Source organism: Opisthocomus hoazin, chromosome 4 (assembly GCF_030867145.1).
Source record: "Opisthocomus hoazin isolate bOpiHoa1 chromosome 4, bOpiHoa1.hap1, whole genome shotgun sequence".
Lineage (NCBI taxonomy): Eukaryota > Metazoa > Chordata > Aves > Opisthocomiformes > Opisthocomidae > Opisthocomus > Opisthocomus hoazin.
This window is the reverse complement of record NC_134417.1, coordinates 87,336,915-87,356,350: the sequence shown is the minus strand read 5'-3', so window position 1 is coordinate 87,356,350 and position 19,436 is coordinate 87,336,915. Positions and strand designations below refer to the sequence as shown.

The window sequence follows — 19,436 nt, the reverse complement described above, 5'->3', positions numbered from 1 at the left end:
TCTTGCTTCGTGCTCTCATTTATTTTCTTATAAATACACATAAAGAAAACAGGTCAAGAAGAAAAGATCGAAAACCTTCCCAAACAACCTACCAAACCATGAAGTTCTTCCAAGCCCATCAACCTACATCTTGCATAAATATTTATTTATATACCCTTTCTCCCCCCGGCCATTTTTTTTTTTTTTTTAAAAACTTTTTTTATTCTTTTGCCTCTTCCCCCTACCCCCAACATCAATCCAGGGTTCATTTATCTTTCCACACTTTCGTATACAGCAGACCCAACACACACCTGATTCATCCACAACAGGTAATGCCGATATCCTTCTCTCTACAAATATATTCAAGGCTTTAATGATAGGAGTGTCTGGATGTATGAAGGCAATGTTGTGGTAAGTTCCTATTCCAAGTTCATCCAGATTCTTCTTCATAAAGGCAGGCTTTGGCATCTCTGACATCTAGGAAAGTCAGAATAAATGTATTGACAGCGCGGTTTTCTGCACCTCACATGTTTCCTTACGATTAGTACATACATTAGGAAATCTGTATTCTGTATTCACTCATGCATCTACAGACTCCAAATGATTGTTACAGCTCGTTACAGTAATGTGCTATGAGATTAACAAAAAGCCAAAACAAGCTCAGATCTAGAAGCATTACTTCTGTTCAAAGAAGCTCTGAATTCAGACTATATAACTTTTTTGCTCATTTACTTATTTTCATAGTAACCCATCGCTAAAAGCTTTTGCTCCTAAGCTATGTCATTCCCACTGAAACTGGAGAGAGAAGATGGCACAACATACTATATGCTGAATGCTTATTTTGAACTCTTATTGCTTTGTCTGGCCTCCTATTCTTTCCTGTGACTGACACAAGCTACAATGCGTAACAATAATCTCGCCTCTGGGAGACAATTTGTTTTTCTATTCACATAAACAAGCTTCTGAAGCTGAGTAGATCTTCCAGAAAGGACAGCAAGTTACCCAAACAGCCAAGACAAGTCCTTGTTGTTTAGGTTTCTTTAAATGACTAAAACAAAAAGGCAGGTCCTACATCAAGATTTAATTTCTCTATTATCAAAAAAAAAAAAAAGATATGCATAGACACAGTGAATATGGAATTTTATCAAGAAGTTTCTGTACTAAGACTTAAATTACTTAAAGATGTCTACTGGATGGGAAAAAAAGAACCAGTTAAGCAAAGCATAACTTTAAATACTTACAAAAAGCTGGAGGAACTTGAGGATTCTTTTATGGGTAAGTATATAAAGTGCATTTCCGCTGACAGGATCTATAACTGGCAATCTGTGGATTTTGTTTTTGATCAATGAATATACAGCATCAAAAAGGCTGAGGAGAAAAACATATATATTTTTTAAATGAATTCTAGCTGACAATGAGTAATGTCAAGTGATATATACACATATTTACAAACCCTCAAGAAGTACATATCATGAATAATTGTTTGTATTCTCTTTAATGTTGTAGAAAACAGAACTTCATGGATTTCAAATTAACTTTTGCAGCTGGTAAAACAGATCAACAACAATATGCTCATGAACATCTAAAACCAGTAAGAAAATGTGATGGAAAGTGTCTTTTTGGGTTAGAAAGTAGAAATATTTCTGCACAAGTGTAAATTGTTTTTCCAGTGAGTGCTGTGCTCACAGTATCCCTGCACTCAGAATGGATATTCCTGTTCAGAGACAGACAAACAACGAAAAAGAGTGTTCTTGCCCTTAATGCATCTCAATCCCAAACTTCTATAACATTTTCTAGGAAGAGCATTTTTAGGGGTAAGTGAATACATGCAATTAAGCCCAAACAATTATCTAATCATTTCACTGAATTATCATTGGGGATTGGCAAAAAGTTATTCTCAGGAGAAGTGAAACAATCCTACAGACACTACAGACTACAATTTAGCAATACTCCAACCTATGCAAGTCTGCGTCTCTTGCAAGTAACGCTTCCCCCCGCCTTGGTCCTAGTAAGACTACGATAAAGCAGCTGACCACAAACTGCAATAAATCAGTAAGTAATAAAGCTAGTAAAACTTTGATAAACACCCCCTTGCTGGAGCAGGCTTCTTCCTATACACCATAAGCCATATGTTCTGAGGACGTTACAGGGACGAACTACTCCCGTTTGATACAAATGGAACCAAGATTCCCAGCATTGCAGTGTAGATTCCACTCCTGGAGTAAGTATTTAACTACTCCTAAGTGCTGCAGCCTGACTGTCACAGAACGCAAGTCCATTTCTGGATCAGATCTCAAGTTGGCTTGCTGTACCCTTTTACACCTGTCCTATGGCACCTTCTTTACTGCAGTACTTCTCTTGCTGCACCTCTGACTGACAGCAATTATACTATTTTGTTGTATCAACGATATTCTTTGCAACCAGCTACCACTCAAAATACATTCCTTATGACTTCATTGAATGACTTATTGATGACTTCACAGCAATTCTGTTGAGGATACAGCATATCATTACTTCGAGCTAATCACTAGGAGTCTCTTTACCAGTTTCCTTCCATAGGGCATGAGCAATCCTGTTCCCTAAACCGAACACGAGAATCAGAACTCCACTCTCCATTTCAGCGATTAACTAGTACTCAAATCGTTATGTGATCAACTAAAGCTCTCTCTCAAGCTACCTTTGCTATACAAGGTATAATGGCAGCTCAAAACCAATTTCTTTCAAATTCCATCACAAAAAGGACAGTTATTTATATTTAAGGAACACAACCTAGTAGCAGAGCAGAACAAAATACACAGATATTGCCTTCCCTTTAGTTAAGGAAAGTTATTTGTGTTGAAAAGTATCGTAAGTTTTCAATTACTGTGATTGCTGAGAACGAGACAGCTGCAAGGTTCTGTACAGTCTTTGATTTTCATGAAATGAACATGACTTGCAGGCCAGCTTGAAGGGTCATCATGTTGCCTTTTTTGCATGTTTTCTGGCAATTAATTCTGATCTATATCTAGTTAATTTACCAAAACAGTTACATGGACAAAAGACAAAAGTTCTAAAAATTCTCTTTTTTGGATAATAAACAAAACTCCTCACTTGCAATAAAAAAACTCCCATGCCTTCTTGATTATATTAAGAGTCCTTCACTATTGTACTCTAGTTTACAATATCATTTGTTTCTTATTATATAAAAAAAGTCTTAAATTCAGTGTTGAGGTAGGTAGTTTATTTCAAATTACAGACTGAAAAGCAAAATCCTACCTTGCATCTGGGGAGATGTTCACTAAAGGTTTAAATGTTTCTTGTAAATAAAGCTCTGTGTATAGAAAACGAACAGACCGTTACCACTTTATATGAAAACATTAGCTATTTTCACAAAAGCATTTTATGAATTCATTTGTACAAACTTAAGTGGAAGAAAGGAGTAATGTATACAGTTACTTTAGGTATTCTACCACTCACGCACACTCCTCTACGCTGACGTTAAGGACTAAACTGATTACCACCAGGGGTCACTGCAGCAACAGCAAACAGGTCTTCACCAGTTCCTTTCCTGAGAGGGTCTGCTGCATGGAATACTTCTGTATGTTATTTCATGGTATACAGTCTATCCTTCACATAAAGCTTCCTCCCATCGTTCAGCACTTCTGCTGACACCCAGCATATTCGATGAATTTCTGGCTGCACCATGCAGTTCACTCAGGCATAGCTTGTTGCTCATCCATCAGTTCACTCAACGCGTAGTAGGGTCATCTACTCATTCTGCATCCTGGCTCAGATACATTTCCATTCTACATACACTCCTCAAATCTACGGCCATACATGTCACCTTACGCCAGTTTCCTTTTTTCTTGCTTAAAAAGAGCAAGATGGTTCTAATCACGAACAAGCGCTGAAGTAGTACATAGCCCAGATCACTCTAATCCACGTACCATTTCAGGTAGAAAAATAAGCAGCAGGAGCAAACAGACAAGCTTTCACTATTCCTGCTTTCATTAAGAAGTTTGTGGAGAGACACAAGCTAAGTCTATGACTTAATTAAAATCCACTATACTGAAAAACATTACAACATACTAAATTATCAATCAAGTAGTAAATATTCTTACCCCTCCAGGTTTCTATCTTGTGCTCCTCCAATTCATAAATCTGAACCTACAACGGGTAGATGGAAAGTTTAGCTTTAAGTATTAAATTCTGAACCCAACATCATTAACAATATTATAAATATCTGAATAACTTCCTTACATTTCATTCCAGGCAATCTAACAGACTAAGAACAGTCCAGAATAACACTTCTTGGCAGCAACAAGAGGAATGGGTGCAATCCTGCTTAATGCAGAGTACCATACTGGACCTATCATTTCAGGGGCCAGGAAACATCTTTTACCTGCCTGGGTTTGTAGTCTGGATTGTTTCTAGACTCAAAGGCATCTCCTCAGTAATTTATCTCACCTTAAAGCAATCATTTCAGAGTAAACCCTCTGATGATTCCTCACACACCCAAACCAGTAAAAAGGTTACCCTGATCACATGACTTCTTAATGCTAACAGAGATTAATTTTACTGTTACAAGATTACAAACAAGCAATAGCACTTGGTTTAGTACTCAGTTCAATCAGAAAAACCAACACTGTATCTCCATATCCGTCATCCCCCGTCCCCCCCGACCCCCAATTTAATCTTTTACTAACACTACATTCTTCCAAGGTTTTTGGACATTGCATCTAAGTCATGCATGCTCTCAGCATTTCTCCTCCGCCAGCAATGCTGCTCATCTGGCCTGCGTTCAGCTGGTCCCAGGAACCAAACAGGCAAAAAAGTTACAAAAACATTGGTAGTTTTATGCTCTTTGAGCTTCTGTAACTGGCTAACAAAAAGGACAGGCAAATGGTACTGGAGAAAGGATGCGGCAAGCCTGCACCTTTTGATTGCAGCTTATCATTAGATCAGATGGGCAATAGCATCGAACTACTCTCAAGAGTCCAGTCTTCGAAGTAAAAAAAATAAGAGAAACCCACAAAACCAAATCCAACAACAGAAGAGAGACACGGTCACATCACGAACTTCCTGCTGTTCAGCAGCTATTTCACAAAGTTCTCTGTCAAAAGATTGTGTAACCTCTCTACAGTGGCTCCTTCCATCTTGCTGATGGTTCTCCAAAAACTTTCCAGATGTGAAAGCCACCTTTCTCTAGAGGTATCAGGCTGCAAGCCAGCCACTTCTAGTAGCAATTGCACTCACTCTAGCCTCAGCCAAAGGTGCCTGCCATCCCTTACACAGCTCTTCTCTGTCAGGTACCTCTGCAAACAGTGCTGAAGCTGAAGAGTTTACTGGTGAAGGGTAGAAGTCTCCACAAAGCCTACTGTGTTTATCTTTGAGCTAAAGGAGGCTACACTTAGATTAGATTACTCTCCAGAATTAGCATCCTTTGAAGAGTATAAGGGAATGTTAAACTGATATACTATCACCGTACTACTCAAATATACCACTTTTGGGTGACACAAACGATACCCACGTAAGTTAAATCATCTTTTAGGGCACTTCACAAAAAAGCCAGTTAAGACAGTGGAGTGCAGTTCGGAAGGAGTACTGGAGTTATCAGAACAGGAGACCACTCTAGATGCTGATGAGATGAGGTTAAACCTAGTTCTTGGACCATGCTATACGGATAAACTATCTATGCTCCTCATCAATCATTTAAAGATAAAGATTATGAACAGCAACATGTTTAACACCGTATGTCATGTGATGATGCATTTAGAAAGAATGACTAAAATATTGAAGAATTTTATTTTCAGCATAATTTTACCAATTAAGATTAGAGCGTTCCCTGATGGAACATTATTTTAATTAATATTTTTTTAACAGAAGATTCCATCAGTCACTTAAGTCAAATGTTATCACTTCTCAGCTATTCGTCCTTACCGCTGTCATTTTAAGCACAACCTATGGAATAGGATGTTAGACAAGGTAAACAGGAGTGACAACAGTTAGACCTTAGGTAAAGTCACATGGAAAAATTGGTAGCACTGAGGCTGAGAGTCCTTACAATATGGAAACCATTTTAAGGAAGTTACCAGTGTGCAATCACTTTTTAGCTTCTCCCTAAGAAAATAAAGGGGGAGGGGAGGGGAAACTTCAGCAGGAAGAAGTGACAGTGTACCACACAATGGCATCTGACAGGAATTTCACTATAAATTTTAGAAACTAACATGAGTTTTAAGAAGCCTAATACCTCAGATGTCCGCTTCCTCCAACTGTTCTTGATTTTTTAGCTATTAAGACATAGTACATACATTTGAATTGGTAGAGGGAGAATTGCAATTTGACAGGAACAAGAAAGGGATGTAAATGTTTCTATGAACGTGCAAGCAAGAGAATTTCATCAACTGACTGCCAATGGGAATTTTAAATTACAGTTAATTGAAGTCAACAGATCTCCCAACTGATTGTGCAACTCAGGCATGTAACTAAAATATTTGCATATATTTAACTAGTTTAACTAGTTTACACCATCACTCCAAGAACAGAGTAACCTTTTAATGCACCCAAGCCTCTGTAAGCTAGCATTCTGCTTAACTCTGCATACTCACTTCAGAACAGCTCTATCATGAGACAAAGGTGATTTTACAAGCATGCAAACCACACATAGCAACACACTTCATTTTTAAAATACAATGATCTTGTTCATGTAACTTAAAGACATCCTCCCCAAGTGCATTTTCATTGATATTCGCTATTTAGAGAGAGCTTGGATTACTACTGAAAAATCTGCTTTGAAACAACCTGAACACAAATACAGTGATCAATAATCAAGCACGTTCTTTCATACTTTTTATATTGCATCTAGTTTTTAGTAAGTACGTTCAGCCAGGTCCTTCATCCCAAATGCATTATTCATTAGTTGCAACACTTGGTGGAGCTTCGTACCCAAAATTAAGGCTATCATTATGGTAAGTGCCACACAAAACATAATAAATGGTAGCACTCATTAAGGAAATTCTTCGTGTTTATACATGTATAACTGGAGCGGACAGATTACATTACCTGCCCAAGCTCCCAGGACCTTCACGGCTAAAGCTGGGAACTGAACTCGGATATCTAGATACCGTTTTATCCCCTTGCTCACAAAGCCATCTTTTCTTTCAAAAAAACCCCCGCAGTGAGCATACCCACGACATATCTAAGCTTCCAAAGACTTAAATAACAACAATCACCATCAATCTTTCACTTTGGTATTTCAGTCTCTGTACTGTATGGCAAATGATAAAAGTATAGCAAATGATAAAAGTACAGCTTAACTTCATACTTACCATTGGAGACTTATAGTATCTATGTAGTATGTTAATGAAATCTGTAATTGTTAACATTCCTGTAACAAGTGATACATAAAAGTTCTTCAGATATATACTTGACATGCAGAACTTCAGCTACTTTATTTGTATTCACAATACATAATTTAATAAACATTAAATCCATGTAACATACTATTTGTATTCGACTAATCAACAGCTGAATTCCAAAACTATGTATATTGAATTTCACATTGATACAATACTTAAGAATAAAAACACGCGTCTGAATTGATATCCAAAATGATAAGCTATGTGCTTCTACTCTGCTTTCAATTTGACTCAAAGAAAACCTTGAATCCAGACTGCATCCACCCCCAAAAACATGAAAAGAAAAGAGGGGGGGTTAGAACATTTTTAAAGGTTGGAGATCTGTCCTTGCCTTTCATTTTGTTTTCGAATAAGACACATTCTCATTATGTACTTGCCAAGCTAGGCATGCTCTCAGACTCAAATGAAGGAACAGTAATGAGTAATATTCAAGAAAATGGATTATAAAGAACTCCATTCAGTCATTTCCACAGTACTCCTCAACATCTGTATTGAAATGTGACTTTTTTAAAGAAAAAAGAGATAGTACACGCATAGTATAAACATTTTAACCACCAACACCAAACTGCGTAATATAGATGATTAGTTTAGTTACCTGCAAATATTAATCTTTTTTGAGCTTTCAAGTTCTAAATTTGAGAAGATGTAATTGCTCCACTGTTTACTACTCTTACATCTAAACTGAAGAAACTAAGAAATGGGGAAGGGAAAAATTAATCTGGACATCAGCTATAAATCACTAGAGCTTAGTTACAGACAGAAAATGAAATGTAAAAGACACACAGCATTCCTATGATGTATTGCATGAAACTACTGCTCCTCCCCCTTAGATTTAAAGTATTTTAACAAATACTTTATAAAGTATCTACCATTCATTTCCAAGAATCATCAATCTACATTCCAGCTCACAAGAAGTACGTCTAATAGTATTTGTAGCTGCCACTATGACTCTGTTTTCTAACTGCAACAGAGATCTAATTTTGGAAGACTACTGTTGTGGCAATTAATTACTTTACTTTTAAAAAAGCAACACATAGATCTAACATTTTTCTCCCAATTGAGACATATCTGTGGCATTCAACATTAGTTCTGGTATTTAAAGATTTCTCAGTGCACCTTACTGAAAACGTGCAGAGAAAGACATGCTTGTATCACGTGTGTATTAGGATACTGTAACATCAAATTCTTCTTTTTATAGTTCCTATTTTAAGGTCAAGAACTAAAAGAATCATGATTCTCAAAGCACAGCAACACTATGAAAGCTGGCAACGTTTCACTCCTCACAAGGAGGAAAAAGAAACCCTCTTTGCCAGTGTGTCTCCAGGTTGTAGACCACGGCTAGCCCCAGACCACCTCCTGCAACAGTAAAGCACCCTGGAAATTCCAGTAATCCTGAATAATGTTAGAGCTACTTACCTACAAAACTCTGTTTTTTACTCTCCCACAGTGGAGCTGCTCTCACACCATTTGCCACCAAGGCAAAAAAGGCTTTCTTTACCTGAAAAAAGGACAAACAATTGAGAAAAAAAAAAAAAAAAAAATCATTGCTCTTAATTTAGCATACCAGACACCAACAGCAGGGTTTCCCCAGTTACTAGGAAAAATGCAGTATAAACAGGTAGCTGGTATTCAAAACAGAACAAAAACCACACCACCAAACAAAAACCTGACGCCTTTTACTTCTAAAATAGTTAAAATGCTTAGAAAAAAGCTTAGTAAAACCAGACCTGTTTTTGTTTTGTTATGTGAATATTCTATGCAAAAGCCTCTGATGAAGTAAGCTGAGACAGCTGAAAAGGTATGCTTGCTAACCTCAAATTTATTCCTGCTTGATATTATCCATAAATGTTATACCCCCCCAAATCATGACATTGAATAAATCTGTAATGAACTTCATTATCACAAGCGTCCAGTTTGTAGATACAGGTCAACATTTGAAGACCGTGCTGTATTCTAGTTAATGTTCACTAGAGCCAGTTGCATTTAAAAAAAAAAACAAAACAAACAAACCCAAATGACTGAAGCAACAGAAGTCTCGTTTCCTCTCCGGCTTCTAGACTCACAATTTACACAAATTAAAATGGCTTATTTTAAATATGACTGAAAGTTAAAAGGACTAGCTAGCCTGTTTTTCTGCTAAAGAAATGTAACCAAATCCTTTCATTTTTTAATGAATTAACCCTCCCCAATTCCTGCATCAGAAGTTATAAGGTTATAGTGTCATTCTCAAAAGAAAAACTTCCCTGTGAACACTAGATCTCTGCAGCATGAAGCCATCAGGCTCTCGTGCACCTCAAAATCCTGATGTCTTGGAGACAGGCTTGAGGATGTTATCTTTCCTGTCCCGCCCACACCCCTACAGAGTCTTCACACAGAAAACGCAACATAGAAGCAATGGTTCTTGTCCAGGTCTTGACCTGGCATAAAACTAGGACACAGCCAATCTGTATCTCTACATCCATGAAATCGGTCCACAGTCTAAGTAACGTAGAAGTAGCAGTTTCTCGATGACTGCAATCTGAACAGACCACTATTACACAGTGGTATCTTAAGTGTCTACTTTACGTGCCCAGGGGCTCCTCTCCACAACAGTCAGGAATAAGAGGGCTTCACAGTCAATGGAATCAGCATCCAAAACAGCAGGGACAAATAAAAATGCAGGTAGGAAAAAAAAACAAACAACACCTAAGTCTGCCATTGTTAGCTATGACCTTTGTGGAAAAGTTTGCAAAGCCATCCGTATGACAGCCAGTGTCATACAATATTTGACAGAACCTCCCTTTAGATTCTACTTAGTGTTACAACGTAGCAGTTCAAAATTCTAAAAGTTAGTAAGACTTCTGCTCTGCACTACAACGTATTCACATCTGTCTACACTTCACTGATTTGCAGCGAGTGTTTCAAATACTTGGTGTTATCCTAAAGTACGTGAACTTCATTCTTTAAGATTAGACTTCTGAAAGCAATCCTTATTTCTTGTGACCTCTGCGCAGCCTCACTGCTTTCTGACCATCAGAAGCAAATCTACTCTCCCGACCTCAGCAGACGACAGTTCTCAAAGCTTCCTCCTGACTTTAAAGCTGCTTCTGCCATACCATCAATCAACAGCAATAATGATCTGCTTAACAACCACCACCCCTAAACTGCATTAAAACTGAAGGAGCCATATGGGGAGGAAACAATACCCGGGGCCACAAATAAGGCCATAAGATACACACCACATAGTATTTATCTAAAAAATGGTTAAGTAGAAAGGTCCCAGAGGTATTCAGCCACTTCACCGACACAGGGAGGAGTCAGGCAAAACAAACATTACCAAATCCACTGCAGGAGCACGCTAACTCATAAGGAAGACTGAAACCACACAGCAACCCTCCAGGCAGACACATGAGGCCTTCCCACATAACAGCATCACACTTACAGTTAATGCAGTGAAAGCTAACAGCAGTGAGATATTTGGGGAGCAGATACAGGACAGAAGTGAGTTCACACAGCCTAACTCCACACTGGGGCAAAGCAAGGAAGTTCTAACCATTCTGCACCAAAAAAGAGGAAAGTACAATCAAACTGCCTGTAACCAAGAGCCTTCAGCTTTGGTATCTTTCTGTAAGAGTAGCTATCAGATGAGTTAACGGTCACAGTCAACTTACGTCCCGAGTACTCCACAAGAGTAAGACGTTCAAGCTGTATCAGAGCAATAAGGTAACTGCTAATCTACTAAAACCAGAAGGAAAATAGCTTTCTTCCAGATAGTAATCATGCAAAAAAACTCCTCAGTCAAGTGTACAAACTCTGTAATTGATAACCTACAAAAGAAGCAGAAAAGATGTGGAGACCCAATTGTAAGACTTCACGCAACCTCCAAATTCTTGCTGCTAATCCTTTCTCAGACACAGTAGCAGCAAAGAACACTATCTAGCACAATGTTTAGACAGGTGAGATGGTAAAAATCGGGGTATTATTTTTAGATTCAGAAATGACACTTCAAGAGAGTCAATTCCAAAGATATACTAGGCAAGAAGCTGAGCTCGCAGACAATCCAGAAGGAAAAGAAAGTTTCCTCAAAGAATCAGTTCTTGCTCTGATTCTTTCTGGTTTATTTGCAAGCTATTTGTCTCCCAGAATCACAAGAACCTTCTGTTAGATGCCATCTTGTCTAGCTTTAAAAGACAGATTTTGAAAAAACTGGGGGCTGCTGAACAGATAGAGCTACTAAGATAGCTCAGACAAATTCTTCATAAAAGACAATGAGTTCAGCTTAGGTATTAGGATATTAAACATCTGATGTAATAAATCACCAAAGTTTAGTTACAAAATACTTAAACTTCATCCCTCTAGGCTATCCTCCTAGACCACAGCTTACATGACATTCCTATTGCCTTATTCGGTTTCACAGTAGAAAGTGTTATGCAGTTACCTTTCAAACGAAATAACAATGCCGTCAGTTCTTAACGTTAATACTTGGCACTTATTTAAGTAAGGTAATTGCAAAGCAAAAAACCCAACTTCATTCTTATTTGCTAAAACTGCTTTCAAGCACCCAACACACACTCACTCTTTCCCTTAGTTTCTGAGGTTTACCAGTTTCAGTTGCCCAAAGTACTGCTTGGTGGCCAGCCAAAGCACTGGGGTGTGGAGCTGGGCTTCCGTCCAGCACATTTAGATGTTTCACTGATGTTCATGCAGAAAACACCCACAAGGATCTTCCTTTCAAATTATATATAGTTTGCAGTCTTTGAAGATTTCTACCATGTACCATCTCTGGGTCTCCAACAGTGTTTGTTAATTCTCAACCCCACCAGTGCTGTTCTTTCTCTGATCTTGAGTGTTGGACTGGCCTGACCTTCACAAAACCATTGTTCTTCAGCTAGATCCCATAGATTGCTGCTGTTCAACACCACGTACAAACACTCTTTAAACAAAGCACTTCTGTTCTCATTAACCATGTAGTGGTCCTAACAAACACAATGAACCATTAAGAATGGGATTTATCTACCAAAATTTATAGGTTGTTCTGACATATACACTGACCTTGCATATTCACCACATCTCTTCACGGCAAACTGGGGGACACAGTCATTTCTGTGCTATGACTCCCCAGCCTTAGGTGGAGATTAAGTTGTATCCCACAGATGCCAATCCCCTCTCACCGACTATAAGATGTCCACACATTTACAATTAGACAAGGAATCCCACTTTATGTGACTACTTGTCTTCAACATTCTGCCTCTTAAGTAGAAGGGTCACACTGTAGCAAAGGAACACAGCAACTGAATTCCCAGATGCATCGTAGATCACTTCAACAATAGGTGCTGTTACACTGCAGTGAGCAGAACAGGAAAAAGCTTTTCTTACTACAGGAACTCACTACACTGGCTGTGAATATGCTGAATAACAGAACAGACTAATTCAGGTCAGACGGGACTTCCGGAGGTCATCGCTTCTGCAGACCATCCAAATCTTTCCACTGTCAGACTTAAGGAGGACATAGCCTCTTCCAATATAACCAAGAACGACAGAAACACACAAAGGAAGTCCTGTTTTTCAGGTAGTAGAACATTCGGAAAATCTTGTCCCTTACAGTTAAGTGAGCTCCAAAATAGCTCGATTACCAGGCAGAGACACTAGAAAAGGTGGCAGCAGGCGGAAAATTTCACCAGACTGCAGAAAAAGTTTTTCCTCACTGACGCAAAATCCTGAAAGGGACAATCCTCATCATGATACACGACACAACTCACGAGCCCTTGTGGAAACGCTTTCCCAGGTAAACATCTGTGAAAGAGGGAAGCATCTGAAAAAAAAAACTGAGGATGAGCCTATTTCCAAAAATTCAGTGTGCGCACACACACTATTATCTTGTTTTACCTAACACTATGTTATGAAAACTTTAACTACGTGCGTTGGTGACCAGTGGGTTTCAAACTTGTCTTCTAGGAGTACACGAATGTTGTCAGAGCATGCAGGGGTGCAACAAGGAAGGCCAAGACCCACTTGGAATTGAAGCTGGCAAGGGATGTCAAAAACAACAAGAAGGGCTTCTCCAACTACATCAGCAGCAAAGGGAAGACTTCGGATAATGTGGGGCCACTGCTGAATGAGGCGGGTGTCCTGATGACGGAGGATGCAGAGAAGGCAGAGCTACTGAATGCCGCCTTTGCTTCAGTCTTCAGTGCCAAGGCAGGCCCTCAGGAGTCCCAGGCCCCAGAGGTAAGAGAGGAAGCCTACAGAGGGGATGACTTTCCCTTGGTCGAGGAGGACTGTGTGAGGGATCGCTTAAGCAATCTGGATGTCCACAAATCCATGGGCCCCGATGGAATGCACCCACGAGTGCTGAGGGAGCTGGCGGACGTCGTTGCTGAGCCACCCTCCATCATCTTTGAAAGATCCTGGAAGACAGGAGAGGTGCTCGAGAACTGGAGAAAGGCCAATGTCGCTCCAGTCTTCAAAAAGGGCAAGAAGGAGGACCCAGGGAACTACAGGCCGGTCAGCCTCACCTCCATCCCAGGAAAGATGATGGAGCAGCTCGTTCTAGAGGTCATCATCAAGCAAGGAGAGGAAAATAAGGTTATCAGGAGTACTCAACATGGATTCACCAAGGGGAAATCATACTTGACCAGTCTGATAGCTTTCTACGGTGACATGACTGGCTGGGTAGATGAGGGGAGAGCCGTGGATGTTGTCTACCTAGACTTCAGCAAGGCTTTCGGCACTGTCTCCCATAACATGCTCCTAGGGAAGCTCAGGAAGTGTGGGCTGGATGAGTGGTGGGTGAGGTGGATTGAGAACTGGCTGAATGGCAAAACTCAGAGGGTTGTCATCAGTGGTGCTGAGTCTAGTTGGAGGCCAGTAACTAGTGGTGTCCCCCCAGGGGTCCGTACTCGGCCCAGTCTTGTTCAACTTCTTCATCAATGACCTGGATGAAGAGTTAAGAGTGTACCCTCAGCAAGTTTGCTGATGACACAAAACTGGGAGGAGTGGTAGATACACCAGAAGGCTGTGCTGCCATTCAGCAAGACCTGGACAGGCTGGAGAGTTGGGCAGAGAGGAACCTGATGAAATTCAATAAGGGCAAGTGCAGGGTCCTGCACCTGGGGAGGAACAACCTCATGCACCAGTACAGGCTTGGGGCGGACCTACTGGAGAGCAGCTCTGCGGAGAGGGACCTGGGTGTCCTGGTGGACGACAGGTTAACCATGAGCCAGCAGTGTGCCCTGGTTGCCAGGAAGGCCAATGGCATTCTGGGGTGCATCAGGAGGAGTGTGGCCAGTAGGTCGAGGGAGGTTCTTCTTCCCCTCTACACTGCCCTGGTGAGGCCTCATCTGGAGTACTGTGCCCAGTTCTGGGCTCCCCAGTTCAAGAAAGATGAGGAGCTACTGGAAAGAGTCCAGCGGAAGCCTACAAGGATGATGAGGGGACTGGAGCATCTGTCCTATGAGGAAAGGCTGAGGGAGCTGGGCTTGTTTAGCCTGAAGAAGAGAAGGCTGAGAGGGGACCTTTAAATGCTTATAAATATCTGAAGGGTGGGTGTCAGGAGGATGGGGCCAAGCTCTTTTCAGTGGTGCCCAGTGACAGGACAAGGGGCAACGGGCACAAACTTAAGCACAGGAAGTTCCGTCTGAACATGAGGAAGAACTTCTTCCCTCTGAGGGTGACGGAGCACTGCAACAGGCTGCCCAGGGAGGTGGTGGAGTCTCCTTCTCTGGAGATATTCAAGACCCGCCTGGACAAGGTCCTGTGCAACCTGCTGTAGGTGACCCTGCTTCGGCAGGAGGGTTGGACTAGATGACCCACAGAGGTCCCTTCCAACTCCTACTATTCTGTGATTCTGTATTTACAAGCTGACTGACTCTCAAATACTCTGATTTGTGAAAACATGAGGAATGCGGCAACAGTTTCTCGCCCAACACAAACACGACAATATTTCTTTAAGTAGCCTGGCAAGTCCCCTGACTGTCCAAATCTTGGCAGATCTCTCAGGGGGGTGGAGCGGGAAGAAGAGTCTGCACTGCTGTGTATGAGGGAAACGCAAGCCTGATGATCTAGCTGCAATAAGGCAGGTTTATAATGTCTCCCCTGCTACTCCCTCATGTCACTAGGATTTCAGGTATTGCTTCTGTATCAGATGCTGTAAGGCGGATCTCATACAAGGGATTCATCGCTGGTTTTGTGTATTTGTTTGACAACACAGCCAGTGAAGAGGGAAACCAAGGTCACTAACTACTTGGGTCACACTAACACCGTGTCAAATAGGGTGCAAGCCCACTCTCAGGTCCAGCAAGTTCTTGTCCTCTCTTATCTGAAGAATACTCAACAATGACTGGAGGTGCTCATACTGTCTTTTTCCCCCTCCTTATTCACCCTCAGCTTCTACTGAAAGTCTTCGGATCCCAGGTAATGCAATATGGTCCACTGGAGAACACCTGAACAGTGGCTTGTGATACAGTGTTTAGGAACACAGAAAAAAGACAACACTAAGTTGAAAATATAACTTTGCCACAGAAAGCTATTTGGGCATCCCTCCTCTTCCACACTGTCAGCATCGTCTTCAAAGGATTTATTTCTATGATCTGAAAACTTCTGTGAACTAAACTGGAATCAAAGACTCCAGCATTCATCCCCAGATCACAAAAGCAGTACAAGGTAGATATTCTCCAAACATGTCATGCCCTTTTACTTTGAAGCAATTCACGCCCAGATGGCAATGGCATTTAAACCCCTTCAACTGAGGAGAAGGCAATTCTTCCCAAACACAAGCTCTGAAGCAAAGAAATTTCAGGGAGGTGGACCAATTTTCCAAATAATCTCCACATCAGCTTTCCAAGCGGTCAAGAGAAAAATGAAAAAAAACCATTTCTCTGGATTTGTAATCTAGGGATGACACCCACTGTCAAGAAACTACATTCTCACAGGAATTGCTCTCTTTTTTTAGAGGATCATTAATTGCTTTGTCTTTATCTTTCCAAAATGGTGACCAAAAAAACACTGGGAATAATACCAAACATTAACTTGCAATTCCTTTTTTTTTTTCCTTCAAATAAAGTTGTAATGTCCAACCCAGACATCTTCTAAAGTTATAGAAAACTAGTCCTGTAAAGGAGCTATTTTGAAAAGTTAGAACCCTCTTCTGTAGTGCACATATATAGCTCAGTGTTTTTATAAGTTGGCTTGTCCGGAGGGACTAAAACAGTATGCAAGATGACAAACAATTATCTCAGCTTGATAACTGTTGCATTCAAATTTATCTTCCAATTATTTTCTTCTTTGGTCTATGAATTTGGTAGAAGCATTTCCTCCTTGAAGGACTATGCCTTGAAAAAAAGGCTACTTAAGGACTTAATAACAAAGACTTTTGCCTAGGGTGAGGGCCAAGCAGGTCTTGAAGAGAAGAATTTCCTCCTTTACCTTATCACACACTCGAGTAAAGTAGAGAAAAATTGTACAAACCAGTTACTAACTGAGAGGCTACATTTGCTTTAACATCTGAAAAACCCCAACCAACAAACATCCACAAGCAGCTCCTCTAGCTCATGTTGAGTTTTGGAAAGCTTACATGAAACCAGATAAAAATTCAGTTCTCTTCTCCATTCACAGGAGACGGATAGGGAACACTCTTGGTAGATGATGTACTACTAATGGTCATAGAGTGCTTAGCAAAATTTAAGAGCTGATGGAGTAATACCCTTCAGACCCAAGTCAAATCCCAGAAATACTAGCTAGTGTCTTATCCTCAAGTTAAAGTATGCAGGCACACATTCTACATTTCTCCCCACAGAGCAGGTACTATGTCCACTTGCAGAAACCTTCCCCACACCACGTCCACATGAAAAGGCCCCAAGCCAACTAAAGACACAAAACTGAGACCTTAACTGATACTCTATGTGAATATGCCCATACTGCAGCCAGCATTTAAGGGCTCTTGTTCCTCCTCTAACACCACACATGTTGATTTAATCAGGACCTCTTCTAGAGAGCCATTGGTCCATGACTGCAGTCAACTCTGTGATTCCCTCAATAAGGTACTCTGCTGATACTCACTTCCAGCTGCTGTTTGAGGGGAGCCTAAGCATTCTAGTTGGAAAAAAAAAAAAAAAAGCAGCACAGGTCTCTTTTCGGGGGGTGGGGAAATCACTTCAAGCCAGCATTTCTGCTGCTAGATTTCATGCCACAACTGGTGAAGAGTAAGATATTAGGTAAGCCTCATAGGCAGAGCCACTAGGGTCAGCTACAGCAGGAAGGGTAGAGGAATTCTTTCACAGATTAAGATCTCACCAGAAAAAGTGGTCATGGGGTGGGGAAGGCAGGAAGAATGATGCATGACTTTCACTCAGCCAAGCACAAACACCTTACCTACACCCTGTGTAGACCAAAAAATTTCTGCTTAATTGGTACGGTGAACTCATATTATCTTCCTCCAAGATCCAGGAATTAATGATTCCTGCTGGTTTTGAGAGCTGCAGGAATTAAGCTCCTATGCTTGTTGTCTATAAGCAACAGGAGCAGCTCTGAAAAAACCCAGTATTCCCGTATTATGCTACTGATTCCAGCCTGACCTGAGTGAAGGGAGCTTTTATGTGGCCTGCTCAACTGCCTCAGCCCACATGGCATTTAGAAGCTAAATTACATTATCCTCGTACAGCTCTGTGGGACGGGTAAGCCAGGAAGGATTGTTCACACTCCTCAGAAATGCAGACAGTACATTAGTTTAAATTTAGCAACTTTGACGAGAAAAAGCCTCAAAGCCAATTAAGACACAGACAGTCAATCCTTCTGTAAAGCTGTGAGAACTCTGCTGCGAGAGCAGACCCAGAGTCCGCTGTGTGCTGCTGGAAGCAAAAGATTCTGGAGCATTCTTCCTGGAAGCCTGGTCTATCTCATTACCTTGGAGAGAGGCAACACCCTAGTCAAGAATGACCTGGAGGGAGCAAGAATAATAAATCCATTTACTGAATAGAGTCAGCACAAGGAAGAGAGATACAAATCCTCTTCCACTCTTCTAATGCGGAATCCATTGCATGCTCTGCAGAAGTTACATTTACTTCCAGCTTATTAAACCACTACAGAAGTTTCCAGAAGATTGTTCCAAATGTTTTTCTAGCTATGTAGAAGAAAAATAAGTATTTGAGCTCTTACTAGTGTGTGATAGTGACTGCAAAAGCATACATTAGTGATAACATCTGGTCCATTATCAACTTTGATAATTTCATTAAACAGAAAGGTTAAATAATCTAATCTTCAAGTCACAGAATTGTCCAAGATTTCTTCTGGATATAAAAAGAAAGTCTGTAGGATTCTGAAAGTTTACTTTGATGACTGTTTCCATATAAACATGATTTTTACTAGTTTATGAAGAAGTGCTGGACAAATACTTTAAGAACAGCTTCAAGGTCATGGTAAGCAAAAGCTACATGTTTTAGTATGAAAACATAAATTTACTTTTAACAGGTAAGATTATCATTTAGCCAAAGGTTAGACAGAGCTTTTCACTGCATGGAGAGCTTATGCAAACTTCACAGGACGCAGCCGCTACATCTGCTAATATACCATTCTTGGGACTGCAGGCTCTTGCTCAACACGCAGCAGGGAAGCCCCTGTCTTATACTTACCTTTTACATTCCTCTTGACTGATCTGTGCTACAATATAAGCTAATCCTTCTCATCTTTATGTAGGCTGGGCAATATCAAATTAAGTAATAAACTGGTTTGAAGGCCAGACAAAAATCTGGCCTTCAGTAAGCTTACAGAGCTAAGCTTCAGAGACTGCTATAGGCTAGGTAAGAGCCATTTCCTTTAAAGGTTCCAACAGAGTTCAGGATGGGGCGGATAATGCATTGGTCTCTAAAGAAAACATTATGAAGTCGTATGTATGCAGTAACAAGGAAAAAAGTGAAATCACGCTGTTAGATGACGTCAGTTAGACAAAAGCAGTTCTGCGGATAGACTGTGAATAAAGTGCTATATTTTGTTGACATTTGAATTTAATACAGGAATTACTAAAATTCTTATTTTCCTTCAAAGCATTAATACCAGTTTCAAAGCAAAAGATCAGATTGCTGTGTTGCT

The 19,436-nt window shown here is 40.4% G+C and overlaps 1 protein-coding gene across 7 annotated transcripts in view; it reads right to left on the bottom strand.

The window, feature by feature from the left end:
• Nucleotides 1-19,436, bottom strand: part of PRKAG2 (protein kinase AMP-activated non-catalytic subunit gamma 2) — a 246,284-nt gene that overhangs the window by 8,436 nt on the left and 218,412 nt on the right. For all 7 annotated transcript variants that reach the window (XM_075419811.1, XM_075419807.1, XM_075419806.1 and 4 more), the window contains 6 exons: nt 8,793-8,874; nt 7,287-7,345; nt 4,080-4,125; nt 3,235-3,289; nt 1,221-1,347; nt 291-456 (listed from right to left, as the gene is read on the bottom strand). In XM_075419811.1, the coding sequence (XP_075275926.1) occupies nt 291-456; nt 1,221-1,347; nt 3,235-3,289; nt 4,080-4,125; nt 7,287-7,345; nt 8,793-8,874 (535 nt within the window). The remainder of the gene's footprint in view (nt 1-290; nt 457-1,220; nt 1,348-3,234; nt 3,290-4,079; nt 4,126-7,286; nt 7,346-8,792; nt 8,875-19,436) is intronic.